The sequence below is a fragment of the Heterodontus francisci genome, chromosome 32, assembly GCF_036365525.1.
Source record: "Heterodontus francisci isolate sHetFra1 chromosome 32, sHetFra1.hap1, whole genome shotgun sequence".
In the NCBI taxonomy this organism is placed as follows: Eukaryota; Metazoa; Chordata; class Chondrichthyes; order Heterodontiformes; family Heterodontidae; genus Heterodontus; species Heterodontus francisci.
Genome location: NC_090402.1, coordinates 45623393 through 45647249, shown reverse-complemented (window position 1 = coordinate 45647249; position 23857 = coordinate 45623393). Strand labels below are relative to the sequence as shown.

Genomic DNA, 23857 nt, shown 5'->3' with positions numbered 1-23857 from the left:
GTGGGGATGTGGTAGGAATATGGAATTAGTATAAATGGGTGGTTGATGGTCGGCACAGACTCGGTGGACTGAAGGGCCTGTTTCAGTGCTGTATCTCTAAACTAAACTAAAAAATATTTAATTTACTAAGAAACTGACTAGTACACACCAATGAAATTATTAAATGATTCAATGAAGACTTTTTAATGCCATTTTCAGTGATATGGAGGACTTCATTAAAAATATTTATTTTTGATTATCCCATCTGCAGCGATGTGAATAAAATTGCACTAGGTTACCACTCTTAAATGTATCAAGGAATAGGTTTTAATGGAATGAAATATCAGTAACAATTACATGCTATTTCACTACCTGATTGTGCTAGTTCATGGAACAATTTACGCTTGTGATTGTACAAGTTTCCTGATTGCATCGAAATGGAAACTCTAACCCCATATGTTTATGTTTGGGACATTGTTAAGAAAGAACTTGCATTTATATAGTGCCTTTCACAAACTCACGATGTCCCAAAGTACTTCAACAACAACAACTTGCATTCGTATCGAGCCTTTAATAAAATAAAACGTTCCAAGGTGCTTCACGGGAAAGCTATCAGACAGCATTTGACACCAAGCCACATAAGGAGATATTAGGATAGGTGAGCAATGATTTGGTCACATACTGTTAAATGGAATGTAGCCTCTGTTGTAATGTAGGCACTCAGAGCAACTAATTTGTGCACAGCAAGGCCTCACAAACAGCAATGAGATAATGACCAGATAATGGGTATGTGTGGATGTTGGTTGAGGGATAAATATTGGCCAGGAGAGAGAGCTCCCCTGCTCTTTATCTAGATAGTGCTGTGGGATCTTTCCCATCCACCTGAGAGGGCAGGCGGGATCTTAGTGTAAAGCCGAAGTCATATATAGATAAATTACAGATTTCTAGTCCCACCTGAAGACAGACAGAAAACCCCCTCAAATCACAAGGTGAAAAAGTGAAACTGGGTTTATGAGACGGGAGGCCAGTAAATAGGAGATAAGACTGTTGACCGAGTGCTCGAGACTTGAGGGGGGGAGGGGAAGAGAATTGCAGACTTCTCCAATTTGAAGTTGGTCAATGAGTTTAGGATTAGACAGATTGAGATGCATTACTACCCTATTTAAATAAACGGCGCTGTGTTTATTACTTGGGTGTCTCTCTCTCCAAATAACTGATTTTTTTTTTTGTGTTTATCTTTTTAGGGAGTGAAAAATGAAAGCCAAGAAACAAAAATCCACACTGGAGGGCGGGTTTAATTTGTGTAATGGTTGATGTTTCCAGAATCTTTGGGTGAGGACACTCTGCATCGACGTCGCAAACCGGTTTTGAAGTCCTTGAATGTGTTTTGTGGAGGCTGATCTGAGCCTCTGCAGTGGGGGATGAAGTTCTCCTCGGAAGTGAAGCACCGGGAGTCCCCATTCTCTTTTCGGCTACAAATACAGCGGATTAACGTCGCCTTTTGAGAGCTGGAACCGCACACAATGGCAGGGCGGCGCCTTTCATTTATTGTCCTTGAGCCACTGCAGGTTTCTCCCCCCACTGTTCCTGCTGACAAGCAGCCAATAAATAAATCAACCCATCCTACCTCTCACCATAATACCATTATCTATTTACTATTTCAAACAAAAAGCAGAGCTTTGCCTCTTGTGTAAACCCTTGGTGCAAGGAGAGAGATCTTATAAATGTGAAACTTTGGGATTTAAAGGTATGGATGCCAGAATATAAACCAACACCTTAGTGAGGACAACCTGTTTTAAAAAAAGCCACCCTCTCCATAACGGAATGTATTGTTTCATTCCCAAAGCAATGAAATATGACCACATCTAAGATAGTGAATTGCTAACACTTCAAAGAGGAGCAATTCAAATTACAACGTGATGCAAACGTGGTGGATATTTTCCCTCTTCTTCCTGCAAAGTTCCCCTTCACTAAGTAATCCTTTTGCTTTTAAATTCTCCAGATTATTGTTTGCAATGTCGCTGTTGTTGCCTCTGTTGGTCAAAGTCTTCCCTTTAATCCACTTGGTAATGGGAGGGGGGTCCTTTAGCATCACTCCACCGTTTAGATTTTGGCCACTTTATTGAATTTGCCGGTTTCTGTTTGCATTTGGAAACGAACTGCCTTCACTGCAGCAGCTGTCAATCACAAGCCAAGATCAAGAGAAGCCATCAAGTTCATTTACACCTCGCTCTCTCCCCAGCGCCAATAAGAAGGGTTTCAATTAACATATTGATCCAATCAGGCTGCTCAGTCAAGCCGAAAATCCCATTTCTCCCCTCCCTGCCTCCTCTGGGTCAATTAGCTGGAAGTTGTGAGGTTCGGTTGGCCTCTTCAATGATGGGTTTCTGTAGGTAGGCGGTTTGTGTGTGTGTGGGGACTAACTGCTTGAAGAATGTCTGGTCGCTCAATTAGTCCTGGCCAAGGTGCTAATCTGACCAGGTCAATCCACTCCCCAGAAAGACCTCCTCTGCTGCCTTTTGGGAATGGAGTTGTACAAGATGTAGGCGCCCAGTTTTATAAGCCTGGTTACAATGGTATTTCGACCCAGTATCTTTTTCCTTTCCCACCTCTGAAAGCAGAATATGGCCATTCCGAAGCTCAATTAGGAGACTCTGCGGCGCTCTCCCACTCTGGCTACTGGTATCCATTCGCTGCCACTGAGCCAGAGCCAGCGCCAGCCCATGGAGCCGGCCAGAGCAGCGCACACCCTTCCCAGCTGGCTGCCCCTGGAGGGCTGCTCAACAGACCAGAGATCAAAATGGAGAAGGAGACGAAAGGCTTCCCCCAGGAGGGGAGGTACAACTCGCCCACTGTTCCAGTCCCGTCCCACAACCACCGATGGAGCACCGGCTTTTGGCAGCCGGCCCTCGCCCCCTCCACCTCTTCCTCCTCCGCCCCGCTTCCCAGCCAGGCCTACCCCGGCTTCGGGACCTTCCCTTCGCCCCCACACATGTACCCCAGCCCCTCACAGCAGAGCGACAATAGCCAACCCGCCCAGTCCAACCCTGGCTCTACCGGGACAACCAGCGAGGAAGGACAGTCCAGCGACAGCGAGGAGGTAACTTCTTAAAATTCAAATCTTCCATGTTTACAACATAGTTTGAAAGTCAAGTTTTGTTTGGATTCTGATGAGATCTTTCCCTATTCCTTGGGTGTAATATAAAATGCAGAATTTTTTCCGTCTAATTCAGGATAAATATCTTCAATTCCTCAGGTCTCCTCTGGGTTGTACTTGTATGTAATCTTAAATCTCTCTTCCTTCTCCCAAGTCCCTACCTCTGTCTTTTAACTTTTTAACTTTGGAAAGCTTTTTAATTCTGTCTGGACGTTTCAGCTCGTGTGCAACGTTTTCGTAGCTCAGGAGTTTGTTTAGAGGATTGTGCAGACTGAGATTTTGGCATTGCTGATCTAATTAGCCTGTTAGCTGTGTTCAGATGTCATTTCTGTGTATTATAGTCTTTTCAATGTTTAGCAGAATAACTCCCTGTGACCGCGTGGGTTTTCACCCACAGCCAAAGACTTGCAGGTGATAGGTAAATTGGCCTAGTGTAGTTAGATGGTAGGGAATATGGGATTACTGTAGGGTTAGTATAATTGGGTGGTTGTTGGTCAGCACAGACTCAGTGGGCCGAAGGGCCTGTTTCAGTCCTGTATCTCAAATAAAAAAAATATTGGGTGGCGCAGTGGTTAACACTGCAGCCTCTCAGCTCCAGGGACCTGGGTTCAATTCTGGGTACTGCCTGTGCGGAGTTTGCAAGTTCTCCCTGTGACCGCATGGGTTTTCGCCGGGTGCTCCGGTTTCCTCCCACTGCCAAAGACTTGCAGGTGATGGGTAAATTGCCCCTAGTGTAGTTGGGTGGTAGGGAATATGGGATTACTGTAGGGTTAGTATAAATGGGTGGTTCTTGGCCGGCACAGACTCGGTTGGCCGAAGGGCCTGTTTCAGTGCTGTATCTCTAAATAAATAAACAATTGAGCTTCTACATAGGAAACTTACCTTTTCAAGTGTTTGAGCAGTTGGAGGTTTATCTTGATTTAATTTGGTTAACATTTAAAATTTGGGTCCAGTATCCTTTTTGGTTCCATGCCTGCACATCTAAGCTTTCAATGAACTCAATTCTTGGAATATTGCCAGATCTCAAATTTTATTCTCTTTCTGTGCTTAAAGGAGTACCCTACCAAAGAGAAAATGGAACAGTTTGCCAAAGAACTGAAACACAAAAGGATTACACTTGGCTTCACACAGGCAGATGTTGGATTAGCTTTGGGAAATCTCTACGGTAAGTGAACAAGCGGCTTGTGTCCCTCTTTTTGAAGGAGTGGTGTATGTTTATTGGGATAATTGATAAAACTACTAATACTATAATCCTATTAAGAATGTACAGTACATTACCAATGCAGCTTTCAGGGAGTAATGCTTGAGAGCAGATGTTTTAAAGTCTGTTACATGTCCTTGAACTTCTCATCATTTTTACTTTGGGATGGTGACTGGTTAGGGCCAGTGATTTTTGTAGGGAAGTGGGTTATTGCAGGCTGCTATAAATTCAAAGAATTGTATTGAGAAATATTAATGTATTAAGATGGATTCCGTAGGTAATATGATTCTCGTGTAGTTCTCTTTTTAAACTAGCTTGAGGAGGGGGCTGGGGGAACAGAAATGAAGGGAGAGAGAAAAATGAGCATGGTGTTGCAAATGTCTGGATTTTTGCAGGCTTACCTCCATCTTCCATTCTCTGTAAAGTTCATCTCATCCTAAACTCTGCTCCTTGTATCATATCCCACACCATGTCCTGTTCACCTGTTACCTCTGTCCTCACAGTTGCCATTGACTCTTGGTCCCTCAATAACTCCAATTTAAAATATTTTGATCCTTTTGTTGAAAGTCATTCATAACTTCATGCTATCTGCCCCTGCTGCCAATCTCTAATCTCCTCCCAGGCCTACACCTCCCACTTTCCTCCAAGTTCTAATTCTTCACACCGTTGCCTTTTGTGCATCCCTGACCACCTCCACCCCATTATTATTGTCGGCCATGCCTTTATCTGCCTCAGCCACACAGTCAGGAATTCCCTGCCAAAGCACCACCCTCCATCCCCCGTCACTAAACTACTTTTTGTGCTGTATGTTAATGATTTGGACTTAAATGTATGGGACATGTTCAAGAAGTTTGCCGTTGACACAAAAATTGGCTGCATGTTTGATAGTGAGGAAAGAAACTATAGGCTGCAGGAGGGCAGAATAGTGGCAAATGGAACTCAACTTGGAGAAGTAAGGTGATGCATTTGGGGAGGTCAAACAAGACAAAGGAATACATGATTAAAGGGAAAATACTGAGAAATACAGAGGAAGTGAGGGACCTTGGAGTGAATGTCCACAGATCCCTGAAGGTAGCAGGGCAGGTTGATGAAGCGGTTAAGAAGGTATATGGAATTCTTTGCTTTATTAGCTAAGGCATAGAATATAAGAGGGAGATTACGCTGGAGCTATATAAAGCATTAGTTAGGCCACAACTTGAGTACTGTGCAGTTCTGGTCACCTCACTACAGAGGATGTAATTGCACTAGGGAAGGTACAGAGGAGATTTACGAGGATATTGCCAGGATTGGAAAAATGCAGCTTTGAGGAAAGATTGGATAGGCTGGGGTGGTTTTTGGAACAGGAGGCTGAGGAGAGTTTTGTTTGTGGTGACAAGGTTGTGAGGGGCCTGGTAGAGTGGATGGGAAGGGCCTATTTCCCTGAGCAGAGGGGTCTGTGACGTGGGGGCATAGATTTAAAGTGATTGGTAGAAGGATTAGAGAGGGGGGATGAAATTTTATTTTTTTCACCCAGAGGGTGGTAGGGTCTGGAATTCTGCCTGTAAGGGTAGTTTGAGGCAGAAACCCTCCTTTTTAAAAGGTGTCTGGATGTGCACCTGAAGTGCCATAATCTGCAGGGATAAGGACCAAATGCTGGAAAGTGGGATTAGGCCGAGTAGATAGTTTTTCAGCCAGTGCAGACACGATGGGTTGAGTGACCTTAATTTGTGCTGTAAACTTTTCCACATTTTTCTAAATATTCCTAATATCTGAAAGGGAGGAATGTGCAGGTGTGGGAAGGGGGCAGAGGAGTGGCAGTGCATGAATTACTCCTTAGTATGGCCGACTGCTGTAATGATTCTGATTCTAAACTGCCTGCTTTCACTTCTTAACCTATTCTCCATACCTGCGTGAGTCCATCTGGCGCTGAAACTCTTATCCATGCTTTTATTAACCTCCAGACTTGATCATTCAAATATTCTCCTGGCCGCCCTCCCATCTTCCACCTGCTACGAACTTGAGCTCATCCAAAACTCTGCCTGTATCCTAACTTGCACCAATTCCCATTTGCACTTCAACCCTCTGCTTGCTGACCTACTTTGGCTCTGGGTTTGATTATGGTCTGTGAAGCACCTTGGGATGTTTTACTAAAAGGTTCTATATTACCAGTTCTCCTCCATTTTTACAATTATACTTAAAGCCCATCTCATTATTTCCTCCTTGTGGTTTTCCATTTTTGTCTGATTATACTTATGGGCCTTTTTTCATCATAAATGGTGTTACATAAATGTAAACTTTCATTTTGTTTTTTGCAATCATGCTTTGCTGTTAGCTACAATATAAAGGTACCTTACTGGGTTTCAGTTTGGTCTGGGGTGCCCAGACAGCAAAGCTGAGTTGCACTGAGTTTCACCAATTTAATGAAGAGAAGCTGTCTGCTGGTTTTGAGCATGTAAAACATTCTGCCCCTCAAGTGATTGTTTTGGGGTAGATGGTGAAGAGTGGAGCACTGGGGCTTTCATTTAAAAAAAACCACTTGCATTTATATTGCACCTTTCACGACCACCAGATATCCCAAAGCACTTTACAGCCAATGAAGTACTACTGAAGTGCAGTCGCTTGTAACGTAGGAAATCCGGCAGCCAATTTGCACACAGCAAACTCCCACAAACAGCAATGTGATGAGCAGATAATCTCTGTTTTGATGCCGATTTGAGGGATAAATATTGACCAAGACACTGGGGATAACTCGCCTGCTCTTTGAAATAATGCCATACGATCTTGCGTCTACCTGTCAGGGCAGTTAGGACCTCTGTTTTTAATGTCTAATCTGAAAGACTGCACCACCGGTAGTGCAACACTTCCTCAGTACTGCACTGGAGTGTCAGTCTAGATTTATTTTTTTTATTGTGCCCATGTCCAGGAGTGGGACTTGAACCCACAACCTTGTGACTCAGGTGAGTGCTACCAACTGAGCCACAGATGACATTTCAAAAGTATTTTAAAGCTTATAAGATCATCACTCTTCAGGATCCCTGTAGCTTCACAGTGGACTGGAGTTGTATTAATTTCCAAATGGTGAAATGACCTCCTAGAGATGGTCCTACATCATTGCTACAGTTTCTGTGCTGGTGAAATGCCATGGCTTATATTGTCCTCAGAGTTGCTGCAGAAATGGGGCCTACTGACAGCTACATAGTTGTGAATGCAGTGTATAATTTGCTGGTCTTCAGGGGGTCTTGCACCTTTTTTTTTGGCCATTCACTTCATTGTTTCCTTTCCAAAGCTGAAGCCATTGATTCCCTTAATGGGACAATGGTCCCACAGGTGTCTGTCTGTCTGTCTCTCTCTCTCTCTCTCTCTCTCTCTCTCTCTCTCTCACTTTGTCGAAGTGGTCATTATTATTGGGAGCCCAGAAAGCATGTGGTTTCTTTGCATCTTATCTGCTGAGGACAGCATGAACCCAGCTGGTTCCTGATCTCTAGTTCATGTAGGAGTGACTGGAGATGAATGTGCACAAAGATTATATTTTTCTCCCCTTCTGTTCCAGTTCAGTAGCAATTGGAAATTTGAATCTGCGACCTTCCTCTTTGTGGCTAAAGTTTTACCTCGAGCCATGGCGTGTGTTGGCATTCCTTTGTTCCTTTTTTTTTTAAAAAAAAGAAAAGAAAACAAATGTGATCTAGCACATTTATGTTCCTCAGCACTTTACATCCAAGAACTAGAGAAGCTGGGGTTGTTCTCTGAGCAGAGAGGGTTAACAGATTTAATAGCAGTGTTCAAATTCATGAAGGGTTTTGATAGATAAGGAGAAGCTGTTGCCCGAGGGCACAGATATAATTGGCAAAATTTGCAATAATTGGCAGAGGAGACGAGAATTTATTTTACGCAGTGAGTTATGATCTGAAATACACTGAAAAGTAGATGGAAGCAGATTCAATAATAACTTTCAAAAGGAATAGGATAATTACTTGAAGGGGTGGGGGAAGCATTAGGGTATGGGGGGAAAAAAGCAGTGGAAGGGAACTAATTGGATAGCTCCTCAGAGCTGGCACAGGCATGATGGGCCGAATGACCTCTTGTAACATTCTATGATTCTTAAAATTTCTTGAAGTGCAGCCATGCATGATCATCTCTTACAGGAAGGTTCCACAAATGCTTGATGTTTTTGTTGGTACTTGAAGCAAGAAATTTGGCCAGGGCACTAGTGATGTTTTTTGAATAGTGCCATGGGATCTTCATTTGACTTGAGTGTTCCAGCTGAAAGTTAACACCTGACAATATAGTATTCTCTCTGTACTAGTGTTAGTGTAGATTGTCCTTGAATGGGGCTTGCACAGAAACAGGCCATTCAGCCCAATCAGTCCATGTTGGATAAGCAGGGGGTTACATTCTGTACTTCAGTGGCAAAAATGTGATCAACTGAACCAAGTTGGCATTTATTATTTGGATGAGGCCTTTTTGTTTAAAGGAGGGCTGTAAATGTATTAAATTTGGGATTGATGGGTTTGCATTAGGAATACCAGTTCGGATGCGGGAGCAAGCAATTTTGGGTTCAATTGCCCTGACTAGATGATACTCCAGCCATTCTTATTTCTGTTCCTGGACAAATATTTGCATCAATTGGGAAAACTGAATTTTCTTGTAATTATTTGATTGAATTTCAAAGTAAACCAGCTTGAATTTAGTGTATGCATGATTGACCCATTCTGTTTACACTGTGTACTTGGTGTATTCCCATGTCCTTCTGGCTGGCCTTTTATCTTCCACCCTCTAAACTGCTGTCCGTATCCTAACTTGCACCTGCACCAAGTCTTGTTCCACCATCACTGCTGTGCTTTGCTAACCTATGTTGGCTCCAAGTCTACCAATGCTGAAAATTTTAAAATACTCATCCTTGTGCATTACCCCTCTTTTTTTCTTTCTCTCCTCTCCTTTAATCCTGCGTCCCTCCAATTCTGGTCTCTTTGTACATCCTTGATTTCTTGCCCCCGCTTCCCAACTATTGGCTGTGCCTTCAGCTCCTTAAGTTCTGAAATTCTCAACCTAAACTTCTCCACCTCCTTTTTGTTAAATGATCCTTCAAATTGTACCTTCGTTTAAGTTTTTAGTCACCTATCCTAGTATCCCTATGGTTCAGTACTAAATTGTTAGATGGTGACTTGGGACATTTTACTATATTAAAGGTATGAGATAAATGCAGGTCATTTCTTAAGCAACAATTTAACATTGGATTTGCTGTATTTTTGTGACACTAAAAATAAGGTAGCTCTAACTTAAATGTATGCCAACATTACACAGAAGGAATTGATCCATTTCCTACCCTTTCCAGGCTGCCCCCTCTCTAACTTTCCATAAACCCATTTATGCTGTCTGCTGCACTGTGCTTCTCTGTTAAATGAATCCACAAGTTTTTACTATTTTAAGTTGCAGTGACTTCCCTTCCCAATCCTAACTCTTCTCCAGATTTTTTGAACCCTTCTAGCAAACAGCTCTTCTGAATTAACTTTGTTATTCCCTTCCAGAATTTAATTTAATTTGCATCATCACAAAGCCCCTCAACTTCTTAAACCTTAACGCTGAGCCTTGGCTCAGTGATGGTCTTTGAGTCAAGGAGTTGTGGGTTCAAGATCCACTTTTTTTCCCCCTTTTTTTTACAGCATGGAAGGAGGCCATTCAACCCATCAAGTCATGCTCGCTCTACACTGAAAACCAGTCAGTCCCACTCCTCCACTCGATCTCTGTGGCCCTTCAAGTTCCCAGCCAGTTTCCTTTTGAAATCATGTCTCTGCTTCCACCAGCCTTGTGGGCAGACAGTCCCATGTCATTACCACTTGCTGCATTTCAAAAAAAAAAAAATTCTTCCTCCTCTTTACCCCCTGCATTTTTTTGTCCAAAACTTTCAATCCATGTCCCCTAGTCCTTGCACCATCAGTTAATAGGAACAGTTTTTCCTGTCACCATCTTGTACACTTCTTTCAAAGCTCTCCTCAATCTCCTTTGCACCAAGGAGAGCAACACCAGCTTTTCCAACCTAACTTTGTAATGAAAATCCCTCATCCCTGGAAAAGCATTAAATTCCTGGACACAATACTCGAGTTGGGGCTTAACCAGAACTTTATAAAGGTCCAGCATAACTTCCCTGATTTTGTACTCAATGCCTCCATTTATAAAGCCCAAGATTCCATGTGCTTCTGCGAACCACAATCAATATGTCCTGCTACCTTCAAAAATCGATGCACATGCACCCCAGGTCCCCCTGTTCCTTCACACTCTTAAGAACTGTGCAATGAAGTCTATGTTGCCTCACCCTATCCTTTCTGCCAAAATGCATTATTTCACACTTGTCTGTATTAAATCCCATTCTGCAAGCCTGCCCATGTCCTGTTGCAGGCGATTTGCATCATCCTCAATGCTTGCCACTCCCCCAAGTTTGAATTTTGAAATTCTACTCTATTTCAAGATCCAAGTCATTTATATATAGCAAAAAAAAAAGTGGTCCTAGCACTGACCCTTGGGGAACACCACTGTCTACTATCCTCCAGTCTGGAAAAACAACCATTGACCACCACTCAGTGTTCTGTCCTTGAGCCAAATTTTTTTTATCCAATTGGACACTGACCCTCCTATTCTGAGCCTCAATTTGTTAACCAACTTTTTTATGGCTCCAGAAATTTGAGCACAGAATTCAGACTGCGCTCAGTGATCTCATCTTTCAGATGTGATGTTGAGTCTAAACTGTCTGCCTCCTCGGTGGACATAAAGGATCCCATGGCACTATTCAAATCGGGACAGGGGAGTTATCCCTGGATGTCCTGGCCAACATTTATCTCTCAACCAATACCTAATAAAACAGAATCTGCTAATCACGTTTATGGGATCTTGATGTGTGCAAATTGGCTGCTGTGTTTCTTACATTACAACAGAGACTACACTTGAAATGTACTTCATTGGCTGTAGAGTGCTTTGAGACTTCCTGAAGTGAAGGAGGAAAGTGTCATTTACAACCCTTTGGGAAAAGGGGTTTGCTTTGACCCATGCTCAAGTTGCTGTATCAGTAATCAGTTAGGTGCACTCACTGTGTGATGAGGATCTGACTCACTGTTCCTAAAGGTTAAATAGCCCTGCTCTACATCTTTCTCCATCAGCATTTAACAGCTTGTTTTTTTTTTTCCTCCCATACTAACTCTTTACCACATTCACATTGCCACCTATTGACCTAGTTACCCTGGAAAATCTGAACCTGGCTGTTGTCTTACTGTTTGCCCTGCTTCCGATTTCAGTATCTTCAGCGAATGGTTTTGCTTGCAGTACTTTTCCTTTTCAATAGAAGCAGTGAAAGTTGATAGCCTGGGTACTCTGCTCATAAACCCTTTTCTGAAAAGTTTGTTCCCTGCTTTTTGTTAGAACCAATTTTCCACCCAGTTATTGTCACATTTTCTCTTCTGTGAATCCTCATCTCAACCATTAATTGAGTCTGGAACCTTGTCAAAAGCTTTCTGCAAATCCAGGTGCAGTCAAACCCTAATATACCTCGGCAAACTGGCTGTTTAAGTTTTAATGTAATTTTTGTAAATACTGGAAGATACTGGAAGATACCAGAGTTCCCTGGCACCTATGTTATGCAAAACTTGTACTGCATTTATACTAGACCATGTACCTTTTGACAAATGGCTTACTAAAATATCTATCATTTATTGAAATAAAGACCAAGTGTAGTTCTTGGGTGGATTTAAAGTGCAGAGATAATTGGACCAGGGCGCAGACATAATTTAGACCCCAATTTAAAGATGTGTTCTGAAATTTACATTTTCCATCATAAAAATGTCTCTAATTCAGTGGAAATGGTGCAATGTCAGCACTAGCAGGTGGGTGTAATTACGACATGATTGAGTTTATATTGCTCTTTCCATTGTGGATTCCTAGCTTCATGACTTCTTGCAGTTGGAAAAGAACTTGGAGCATGTCCAGAGAATTCAATGACATTGGTAGGAATGTTCTGAAGGAATTTGAGGAGCCAGGGTCCAAATTAATAAGCAGAACCTCAAAAGGCAATAACCTCTGGATTACTGCCTGAGCCATATGCAAATTGGCAGTGTCAAAGATCAAAGTTGAATGCACTAGAGAAATGGTTGCATGGTTACCAAAGTTGGGAACTAAATGTTCAGGGTGCTTTATGTATCAAATATGGATAAAATGTAAAAGGGGGGGGGGGAGGGAGGGAGCGGTGGGTGCAGGGTAGCCCAGATAAAGGATGATATAAGAACAGTAGTAAGGGAAGACCTTAGCTTGGAAGATCAGGAAGTAGAATCTGTATATGGGTACAAATAAGAGATAACAAAGGATGGCAAGCACTGGAGTAGTTTATAGGCTCCCTAACAGTGCATACAGTTGGACAGAGTATTAATTAAGAAATGAGCTTGTAACAAAGGCAATGCAACAATTATGGAATTTAATCTTCATTATAGACTAGATAAATCAAGTCCTCAAAGAGGAGCAGGAGCACAGTGAGGGGGACTGGTAGTGGGGAGAGCACTAAGGGAGCAGGAACACTGGAAGCAGAGCATGCCTCTGGCTGCAGCTTACCCATTACTTTTTGTCGATGCTGCCCAGCCATATGGCCTGCCCTATCTCTCAGCATTTGATAAGGTGCCATACAAAAGGTTACTGCACAAGACAAGGGCTCCTGGGTTTGGGCTAATATATTGGCATGGATAGAGGATTTGTGAAAGGATGGAAAACAGTAGGAATATATGGGGAATGTGTGAGGTACTGCAAGGATCAGTGCTGGGGCCTTGGGTATTTACAATCTATATTAATGACTTAGCTGAGGGGACAGAGAGTAATGTAGCCATGTTTGCTGACGATACAAAGCTAGGTGGGAATGTAAGCTGTGAGTAGGTTGCAGAGGCTGCAAAGGGATATAGGGTTATGAGTGGGCAAGAAGGTGGCAAATGGAGTAAAATATGGGGAAGTGAGATTAAACACTTTGGTCGGAAGAATAAAAGCAAATATTTTTAAATTGAGAAACTATTAAATGAGAGGAATTTGGGTGTCCTTGTATTCAAAACAATTAACATGTAGGCACAGCAAGCAATTAGGAATGGAAATTGTATGTTGGCCCTTATTGCAAGGGAATTGGAGTACAATAGTAAGGAGGTCTTGTGACAGTTGTGCAGGGCTTTGAGGCCACACCTGGAGTACTGTGTACAGCTGTTGTCTCCATACCCAAGGAAGGATATACTTGCCTTGGAGAGGGTGCAACAAATGTTCTGATTCCTCAGATGAGAAACATAAAAAATAGGAGCAGAAGTAGGCCATTTGGCCCTTTGAGCCTATTCCACCATTCATTATGATCATGGCTGATCATTTAACTCTGTAACCTGTTCCCGCTTTTGCCCCATACCCTTTGATCCCTTTAGACCCAAGAGCTATATCTAACTCCTTCTTGAAAACGTACAATGTTTTGGCCTCAACTGCTTTCTGTGGTAGCAAATTCCACTGGCTCACCACTCTGGGTGAAGACATTTCTCCTCATCTTAGTCCTGAAAGGTTTACCCTGTATCCTGAGACTATGACCCCTGGTTCTGGACTCCCCCACCATCGGGAACATCCTTCCTGCATCTACCCTGTCAAGTCCTGTTAGAATTTTATAGGTTTTTATGAGATCCCCCTCTTCTGAACTCCAGCGAATATAATCCTAACCAACTCAATCTCTCTTCATAAGTCAGTCCTACCATCCCAGGAATCAGTCTGGTAAACCTTCGCTGCACTCCCTCTATAGCAAGAACATCCTTCCTCAGATAAGGAGACCAAAACTGCACACAATATTCCAGGTGTGGCCTCACCAAGGCCCTGTATAATTGCAGCAAGACATCCCTGCTCTTGTACTCGAATCCTCTCACTATGAAGGCCAACATACCATTTGCCTTTTTTACTGCCTGTTGGACCTGCATGCTTACCTTCGGTGACTGGTGTACAAGAACACCCAGGTCTCGTTGCATATTCCCCTCTCTCAGTTTATAGCCATTCAGATAATCTGCCTTCCTGTTTTTGCTACCAAAGTGGATAACTTCATTTATCCACATTATACTGCATCTGCCATGCATTAGCCCACTCATTCAACTTGTCCAAATCACCCTGAAGCCTCTCTGCATCCTCCTCACAACTCACCTTCCCACCCAGTTTTGTGATGTCTGCAAATCTGGAGATATTACATATAGTTCCCTCATCTAAATCATTAATGTATATTGTGAATAGCTGGGGTCTTAGCACCAGTCCCTGCAGTACCCCACTAGTCACTGCCTGCCATTTGGAAAAGACCCATTTATCCCTACTCTGTTTCCTGTCTGCCAACCAATTTTCTATCCATCACAATATACTATCCCCAATCCCATGCGCTTTAATTTTGCATGCTAGTCTCTTATGTGGGACTTTGTCGAAAGCCTTCTGAAAGTCCAAATAAACCACATCCACTGGCTCCCCCTCATCAACTCTATTAGTTATATCCTCGAAGAATTCTAGTAGATTTGTCCAGCATGATTTCCCTTTCGTAAATCCATGCTGACTCTGCCCGATTCTACCACTGTTCTCCAAGTGCTCTGCTATTAAAATCTTTGATAATGGACTTAGAAATTTCCCCACTACCGATGTCGGGCTGACTGGTCTATATTCCCTGCTTTCTCTCTACCTCCCTTTTTAAATAGTGGGGTTACATTAGCTACCCTCCAATCTGTAGGAGCTGTTCCAGAGTCTATAGAATCTTGGCAGATGACCACCAATGCACCCACTATTTCTCGGGCCACTTCCTTAATTACTCTGGGATGTAGATTATCAGGTCCTGGGGATTTATCGGCCTTCAATTCCATCAATTTCCCCAACACCATTTCTCTACTCATACTGATTTCCTTCAGTTCTTCTCTCTCACTAAGCCCTGTGTTCCCCAACATTTCTGGTGTGATATTTGTGACCTCATTTGTGAAGACAGAACCAAAGTATGCATTTAATTGGTCAGTCATTTCTTTGTTCCCCAAGGCTGTCCTGTGAGGAGACAGTAAGTAGAATGGGATTATACTCTAGAATTTAGGAAAATGAGGTGATTTCATTGAAACACAATCCTGAGGGCTTGACAGGTTAGATGCTGAGAGGCTATTTCCCTGGCTGGAGAGCTGAGAACTAGTGGGCATAGTTTCAGGATAAGAGGTCAACCATCTAGGATTGAAATGAGAAATTTCTTCTCCTTGGAGGGCTGTGAATCTTTGGAATTCTCTACCCCCAGAGGTCTGTGAATGCTCACTCATTGAGTACATTCAAGGATGAGATCGATTTTAGATTTTTGGACTCGTGTTTCAAAGGGTATGGAGCTAGCGTGGGAAAGTGGAGTTGAGGTCACAGATCAGCCAGATATTATTGAAAGGTGAAAGAGACTTGGAGCCATGTGGCCTCCTCCTGTTCCCATTTCTTATGTTATAACATATTTAAATGATAGCTGTGATGAGAAGTATTGGTAGGTTGTTTGCCCTGAGCAGGCCCTCACCTGACATCCACACACTGACTTGAACAAGAATGAAAGGATAGCAATTGGGAGAGGAAACTATCCTTTTTTTTTCTTCTGTCCCACCCCTGCCTTTCCCAGTCCAAACTAGAGTACCAAGGCCAATTATAACAGTGCTGCCACTAGCCTGCTGAGCTAACTCCATACACTGGGGTTTGAACTGAAATCCCTGGTTTGTAATGCAGTCGCTCAGATTTGTGCTTTCTTGCTAGTTTTGTTTGTGTCGAGTTTAGTCCATTTAAAACACAATTCTAAAGTGTCTGGCCATGTGTCTGTGGGGATCTGGTGTGGTTCAGTATAATTCATTTTTTTTTTGAACCTGCTGGTTGACACATGCTTTCACTATAGCATTAAACCTGGACTGACAATGAGGGGGTCACTTAATGTTGTTTACACACACAATCCAGCAAGGGAATAGCTGATCACCCAAGATTATCATGACACGTGCAACTCTACCTTTTTAAAAAAAAAACTGATTTATTCACTTACCACCTTGATACACCCACTGAAGAAATTCTTCCTCTTCCATTTTAGGGAAGATGTTCAGTCAGACCACAATCTGCAGGTTTGAAGCACTGCAACTGAGTTTCAAAAACATGTGCAAACTGAAACCGATACTTCAGCGCTGGCTGAATGATGCAGAGAACAATGGCGGCCTGCATGAGGTAGGAGCATCTTGTTGGCATTGTAAAACCCATCATGTCATTGGGTGGTCAATTGTACCACTCCTATTCCTCCTGATACTGAAGCTGGGGCCTTCCTGGATTAAATGGGTTATTCTGTGAGCATTGATGACTTCAGCAAAGTATTTTTCTGAGGGATTTGGGGGTGGGGGACCACCCATTTAGTTCACTCCTGTTGAAAGCTTCATAAATGGAAGACATTAATGAGGATTGGGCAGGTGCATACTTGCTCCCCACTTCCAGTGGCCCAACTGCTTTCCTGGCAGAAATCAGCCAACTCACTAATAATCAGGACTGAGGCCCTGAGTCTTTGGCTCAGCAACTACCAAGTATTTAATCCTCGCAATACAGAAATGGTTTGAGAATCTCTTCTGTTAATGTATTAGGTAAAAATGGTTAAGACTGCAAAGGTTGCAGTAACTGAAAGCTGTGGTTTATGCTTGCAGCATAAAGCTTTGTACCTTTTTTATAATATCCTGGAATCTTGCTAATGAAATAGCCTAAATGCTGATCTGTCCAAGTTTACTGAACCACATGACCGTGCCATTATTTATCACCAAAACTCGAGCACATTTGATTTTTTTTTTGTCTGCTGTGCTCTCTACTTCTGACAGTTGTGCCAGTTTTGTTTCTGTGGCTGCTCCAGTTGAGAGTCTTGGTGATGAGTGACTAGTTGTGAGGCTCCCTGGATCTCTAGCACCAGGCAGCCTTCCAATGTAAATACAATGCAAGTAAATAATAAAATGAATTGTCTTGTCACGGGATTTTTGGAAGAAGTGAGCATCGATTAACTTTTTTTTTGGTCCTTGCAGTCAGAAGTTCTAAAATGTAATAGTTGCTTTTTCGTCCTATTCCCCAAGATTTGTAATGTGGAACAAGTTCTGGATCAATCCAGGAAACGCAAAAGGAGAACCAGCATTGAAAATGGCGTGAAGAGAAACTTGGAGACCTACTTCATGAAATGTCCCAAGCCCACGAGCGAAGAAATTTCCCAGATTGCTGAAGACCTCCGATTAGATAAAGAGGTGGGTGGTTCTGGCCCTTTTTAATCAGTATTGTTGGACTGCCAACATGTCGTTGCATTCATGTCATCTTTAATATAGTGAAATATACCAAGGTGCTTCAAGAATGTAGTTAAACAGTTTGAGATGGAACCACTGATTATTAAGGCAGGTCTTGGTCAAAGGCACAGGTTTTATGGAGCAGATAAAAGGAGGAGAGAGCTTGACTGGTTTAGGGAAGGCATTCCAGAGCCAAACACCTCACAGCTGAAGGTCGGGCTGCCAATGGAGCAATGGAAAATAGGGATGCGTAAGAGGCCAGAATTGAAGGAGCACATCCTGTGTTGTAGGGCTGGATGAGGTTATAGAGATATGGAGGAATTTGTAAAGGATGAGAATTTTTAAATCGAGGCCTTGCTGGACTGGGAACCACATTACAAGTGACTATGCTTTGAAAGTACTTCATTGGCTGTAAAGCACTTTGGGACATGCTGAAGTTGTGGAAAGTGCTACTTAAATAAGTATTTTTTTTCTTTGCATGTGGGACCTGGTGTGTTTTTTTAGATGTCACCAAGGAGCAGCACTTGGATGAAAAATAGCAGACCAAGGGTAGATTTTTGTAGAACCTAAGAGCAGGAAGAGAAACCATTGCAGGTAATTCTCTGGTTATGACTATAGGTGAAAATGGAACCAAGCGAGTGCAGTCTCTTACATTTTGGACAGAAGAGATGGTGGCATAGTGGTAATGTCACTAGACTAGTAACCCAGAGCCCCAGGCTAATCTAGGGACATGGGTTTGAATCCCACCGAAGCAGATGGTGGAATTTGAATTCAATTAATCTGGGATTTAAAAAATCTAGTCTAGTGGTAACTATGAAACCATTGTCAATTGTTGTAAAAAAAAAATAAACATCTGGTCCACTAATTTCCTTTTTAAGGAAGGAAATCTGCTGTCTTTACCTGGTCTGGCCTACATGTGACTTCAGACCCATAGCAATACTGCTCACTCTTAAATGTCCTCTGAAATGGCCTAGCAAGCCAATTTTTTGTATCTAACTGCTACAAAGTGCATGGAGTGAAACCAGACAGACCACTCAGCATCGACCTAGGTACTGGAAACTGCAGAGTCCTCCTTACTAACATCTGGTTGGTGGTGGGGTGGGGGGGGGGGTGGCTTGTGCAGATCCTAGAATTTCAGGAAAGCACAGGGGTAATTAGAAGGGAAAAGTTAAGCCTGGCCAATGTTCAACTCCTAGTCTGCTTGGTACTTGCCTCAGTGGCAGGTAGTGCGAGAGAATCCAAAAAGGGACAAGAACAGAAACTAGTTCTTGTGTAGGTATAAATAAATTACTGATTTATACTCAAGTTTCACTAATTAGGTATGATCACCCTGCTTTATAAGGTGCATTATACTATGCAATGCAGCTTGTAATCCGAGGTGTGAAGGTGCTTAAGGCTACATGGTCTAATTTCGAGTTTGAATTTATCAAATGTTAATTGCTTCTTGGGCTGCCGTTCAAACCTTGACTTTTTTGGGGGGGGAAATGGTGGGGGTAATTTAAGAAGCTGCAGATATTGTGGGTGTGATGCCTTTCTCTGTTGGAATGTTGTACATTACAAGTGATTGCAAGAGATGTATTATCTGTTGGGTTTATAATCAGTCTGGAAGTTTGAGAAGGAAATGCAGTTAGTCCACTTTTTTTTTTCAAAATCTGAAAAGCTTCATGGGCGGAGTCCATTTTGGCTCCTTGTGCCTGTACCTCCTGGTATCTGCAGCCTATCTCCGTTAAATCAAAGTACTTAATCCTCAGTTTGTTCTTCTAGTTCATTGAACATTGGAAATTTCACTTCGCCCTCAAATTCTTTTATAATTTAGTTTTACTTTTAACCCTGTGAATACAGCATTTTCCCCCAAGATGCATCCGTTTTCTCTTGTAATATCTATGCATTCTGTTGCACCGTTTCCATTCTTTGAGTACTCTTTCTGAAATGACGCGTATGGTCCAACTGTAGCTAAATCGGCGTCATGTACTGGTTTTTCATTTCCCTGTTTATCTTTCCAATGAATTTTCACTGAATCTTTTTGGTCTGATTCTGCATCCCCCGATCTCTTTCCCTACAGAGCAATTTTATTTGTTTTCTTTCATGTGCTGAATGCTTTGATATTTGCACTTCTAAATTCTTCACCATAGAAACAAAGATTTATGGCACAGGAGGTGGTTATCCAGCCTGATTCCACCTTCCAGCTCTTGGTCCGAAGCCCTGTAGGTTACAGCACCTCAAGTGCATATCCTTGTGTTTTTAAATGCAATGAGGGCTTCCCTCTACCACCCTTTTCAGGCAGTAAATTTCAGACCAATAAATTCCAGCCTATAGAAGAAAGTATTCCATATGCCGCCTTGACTGCCTTGTTCACCTGTCATGCTACTTTCAGTGATCTGAACATACACTCCAAAGTCTATCAGTTCCTTTACTATTCTCAGTTTCCTACCATTTTATTGTGTATTCCTCCCCAAATGCATAACACTCACTTTTCTCTGGATTGAATTCAATTTGCCTTTCTTCCCACCTGACCAGTCCATTTGATATCTTCCTGCAGTTTATAGCTTTGTTCTTCATTACCAACCTTGGAGCCAACTGCCACTCAGCCCATTTTGAACCCAACTTGCCACTTTGCCTTGGATTGCATAAGCATTTAACTTTCTGACCAGTCTGCATGTGGAACCTTATCACAAACCTTGCTTAAAACCCATGTTGACTACATCAAACGTGCTACCCTCATTGATGCTCCTTGTTACCTCCTGAGTCAATCCAATTAGTCAGACACATCCTTCCTTTAACAAATCCATACTGCTTTCCTTAATTAATCTGTGCCTCTCTATATAACAGTGTATCCCTCAATTATTTTTTTCCCAATTTGCCCATCACCTAAGGTTATGTTGAGTGGTCTGTAATAACTCAATCTATCCCTTTTGTAAATAAGGTTCCTCTGACACCCCTCTAGTCAGGCCAGAGAGGGTGGCCCAGTATTTGCTAGGAAAATAAGAGTTTATTGTGCGCACTTAGTGTGCAGCAGCTGATGGGAAGGAAGAGATGTCCCAAGTTGTGAATCACCACAAATTTCTGGGCAATTTGCACACTGGCCTTGTGAAAACAAGGGTGCTGTCAACCTCCCTGTGAGTTCCAAGAAATTGCTGCATATGCACGAAAAGCAAATTAAACTCACCACAGAAAGTTGACTAGATTTACATTACTACGATGCCACCTCAGCTCAAACTCTGAAAAGGAACGATTGAAGCTTTGGATGCTGTTGCTGTCAAATTCTAGGCCAATAATTATGATGGTTGAGAAGCCATTTCCAACAGCAGTTTCCACCAGAGTAGAAGGTACAATAGTGAGGAAAGGAATGATGTTAAATGCTGCAAGTAGAAATGTTTTTCTTGCTTGGCATAAGTTTGAGTTGTCTAGGTTATGTTGCAAGTTGTTGGTACCTGATTTAAAACTCTTCTATCTTTCTGTAGGTGGTCAGAGTTTGGTTTTGCAATAGAAGACAGAAGGGGAAGAGGATGACCCTACCTTGTATGGAAGAGAATGATGTACAAATCCATGAGGGGAGCCCACTTCATATGTCTCCCAGTGCTCTGATGCTACCTGACCCCATTGTAACACAAGGATACAGTGCAGCTATGGTGCCACCTCCTATGTACATGTCTCCCTTCCCACAAGCGCTACACCCTGCTGTTTCCATGGCCAATCACACCAGTTAGAAGATCATTTGTGGGTTTCTATTGACCTGAGTGCAAGGACTCCTGATCCTAGTGATACAAGTTGGTAGAACATGGCTGAGTGTCTCTAAACTATCTCAAGCCTAGGAAGTAGGTGAGGATTCATCCGATAACTAAATCTCAACATTGCCTCCTTTCCTTTGGCATTCCTCCTTTTCCCTTTCCCCAATTATACAATTATAATTGCGATTGGACATTCAGCTCATTCTTTTTATGAAAAATATTTAATGGGAATTTTCTAACTTATTGAAATAGTTTGTAGCTTTTATGTACTGAATGTTTTACAATATAAAATATTTTCCCCTCTATTTTCTTACAGTAGTTTTAGTTCTAATGAAAGATCTATCTGAAGATTTTAATACTGTAATTTTAACATTGCTTAAAACTGCCTGGTGGGGTTGATTCACTTGGTGCTGAATGTTCCTCCTGATGCCCGTTCAGAATGAGAGGCTCCTTCAAAATAAATGGCTGTAATAGGCCAATAAAGCAGCATGAATTTGTCTGAGTCTGGGCAGGAAGAAACTAGCTTCAATCACTGAATTGCTGAATAACTTAAATCTGTGGAAATGCAGTGTCCATTTTTAAGGCCTAATGGTCCATTGCTGTTTAAAGTACATAAATGGTTTTTGACTATTTCCACTTTTTACTTTGGTTCATGGAGCTCCCCACCTGTCTTGTGCTTTGCAGAGGAGAATCTGATGCCAAGTCAGTATTGAGATTGATAAGTTTTAAGGTGCCTCTTTGAAGTCTTGCAGAAGGTTGTCAAGGCAGTGGGTTTTCCAAATGGGGCTGGAACCATTAAAGCCTCTGAGGTGAGGAGCAGAGGTGTCTAGTGTCAAGACCGAAGTGCAAAGGTTGAGCCATGAATAGTGGTGGTCTGCTCAAGGGCAGGTCCTCTGCTCATTTCTCCACACCTCACGGTCCTGTGCTTTTCTCCCTTCAGTTGCTACTTAAAGCTGCTTTTTAAAAAAAACTTCCATAAGAAATGAGCAATGCGACTGGGGAAAAAGTACATGAAGTGGTTTCCCATTGCCGCCTCTGTGTTTTAAAGGAAATGCAAGTCCTCTTCCTGAAGGATTCTCCACCTGTAGGCAGCCATTGTCCCTAGAGCTTCTGCCATCACTGCCGGAAATCCACTGGTTCTGCTGTTGGCCATGGCTCGTAACCCTGAGCATGGGAGCCTTACCTGGGCCAGGGATGACTTGCAAGAGGGCAAGGATGACCACCCCCTGAGGTCTCAAATGACCCTACCCTATAAGAGAGGAGATAAATGGAGCAAGGCCATAGCAGGATTTGGATCAGTGTCTTGAATTTTGTGTATTGAGATGATAGCATAGGGGTTTTGAACGTTCTAGCTTGTTTAGAGCTCTGAGCCGTTGAGAAGGATGTTTCTGTGGTAATGGGGGTCTAAAGGGTTAATATGGAGATGCAAGTATTGATTTGATAGGATATGGGGGTTTGCTCAACAGGACATGGGCTTTCACTATTTGGTTCTGCCTGAGTCAGTAGCTTTGGGTTTGGATACTGAGTCTATAGGAATTGAACAGGATAGATTTAGTCTTTGCTCGCTTGGGACAAGTTTGCTTGTCCATGACTTGAACAAGCAATCTGATGGCACAGTAGGAATTGTGGGGTTGATTTTTGGAGCTCAGTACCATCGATATCGAAGGCCCTATTCTGAAGATATTGCCAAGGGCAGCATGTAAATGATTTTCTGCTCTCTTTGACTCTCCTACCCAAGATGAATGGAACTATTGGTTACTTCTGAGGTGCTCTTGGCAGTGCAAGAGGTGGGAGCCATGTTGGAATGATGAGTTGAATGAAGTAAGGATGATCCATGGAAGACAATGGAACAATTAATCATGTCAAATACTGTGCAGAAGCAAGAGGGCCAGAAGAGAGTGCACCATGGTTGCAGTCACCATGGTGACTGTCTTGGAGCAGGGTAGATGTGATGCTGTGGGTCTGAAACTGGAACTTAGAAGTTTGATCAGGTAATGGGAGAGGTGAGCTGGTGGTGAGAAATGGAGGGCACTGGACCTTGGGTCAAACTGTACCTAAGCATGGAGTCTGTTGGAAGAAATGGGAAGAGTTGTAGGTGTAAACTGGGTGTAACTAATGGCGATGGACATGGTGGAGTATGCGATTCTTCAGACCCTTTCGGGACTTAGGTGTTAAACAGATTTGCATTATGCTAACATGGTGGAGGGGAGGTTGCTTTTGATGTCCAACTTTGCCAGTCAGGCCGCAAATGTTTGACTGCTGACCAGACATTGAATCCAGTGGCTGAAGGGTCACTCGACTGATCATCAACCTCAATGGTGGATCGGACCCAAGTACTGCACCACTTTAGAAATGTGTGGGAGAAGTCTGTTTAATCAGGCCCATGCTTCATCTATAGTAACTGATCATTTCAAGATTTATTACAGACTCTCCCTGATGTGGCAGGTTAACTACTTTTTTGTGATTTATTATTACAGTGCAGTCTTGCCTCTTGTGGTTTATCCTGCAGGGTGGA

The 23857-nt window shown here is 42.6% G+C and overlaps 1 protein-coding gene across 1 annotated transcript; it reads left to right on the top strand.

Moving 5' to 3' along the window:
- Positions 1–2227: 2227 nt before the first annotated feature.
- On the top strand, positions 2228–21487 carry LOC137347449 (POU domain, class 5, transcription factor 3-like). Its single transcript, XM_068011891.1, has 5 exons — positions 2228–3079; positions 4190–4301; positions 16405–16535; positions 17414–17578; positions 21076–21487. The coding sequence occupies exons 1-5, from the start codon at positions 2414–2416 to the stop codon at positions 21319–21321; spliced, it is 1320 nt and encodes a 439-aa protein (XP_067867992.1). The 5' UTR covers positions 2228–2413; the 3' UTR covers positions 21322–21487.
- The last annotated feature ends 2370 nt before the right edge of the window (positions 21488–23857 follow it).

What these genes read in the sequence shown, in the direction of transcription:
- LOC137347449 (XM_068011891.1), top strand. Translation starts at nt 2,414, where the DNA reads ATGTCTGGTCGCTCAATTAGTCCTGGCCAAGGTGCTAATCTGACCAGG. An exon ending in ACAATGGCGGCCTGCATGAG is followed by an intron (nt 16,536 to 17,413) that starts GTAGGAGCATCT and finishes CTATTCCCCAAG; the next exon opens with ATTTGTAATGTGGAACAAGT. An exon ending in ACCTCCGATTAGATAAAGAG is followed by an intron (nt 17,579 to 21,075) that starts GTGGGTGGTTCT and finishes ATCTTTCTGTAG; the next exon opens with GTGGTCAGAGTTTGGTTTTG.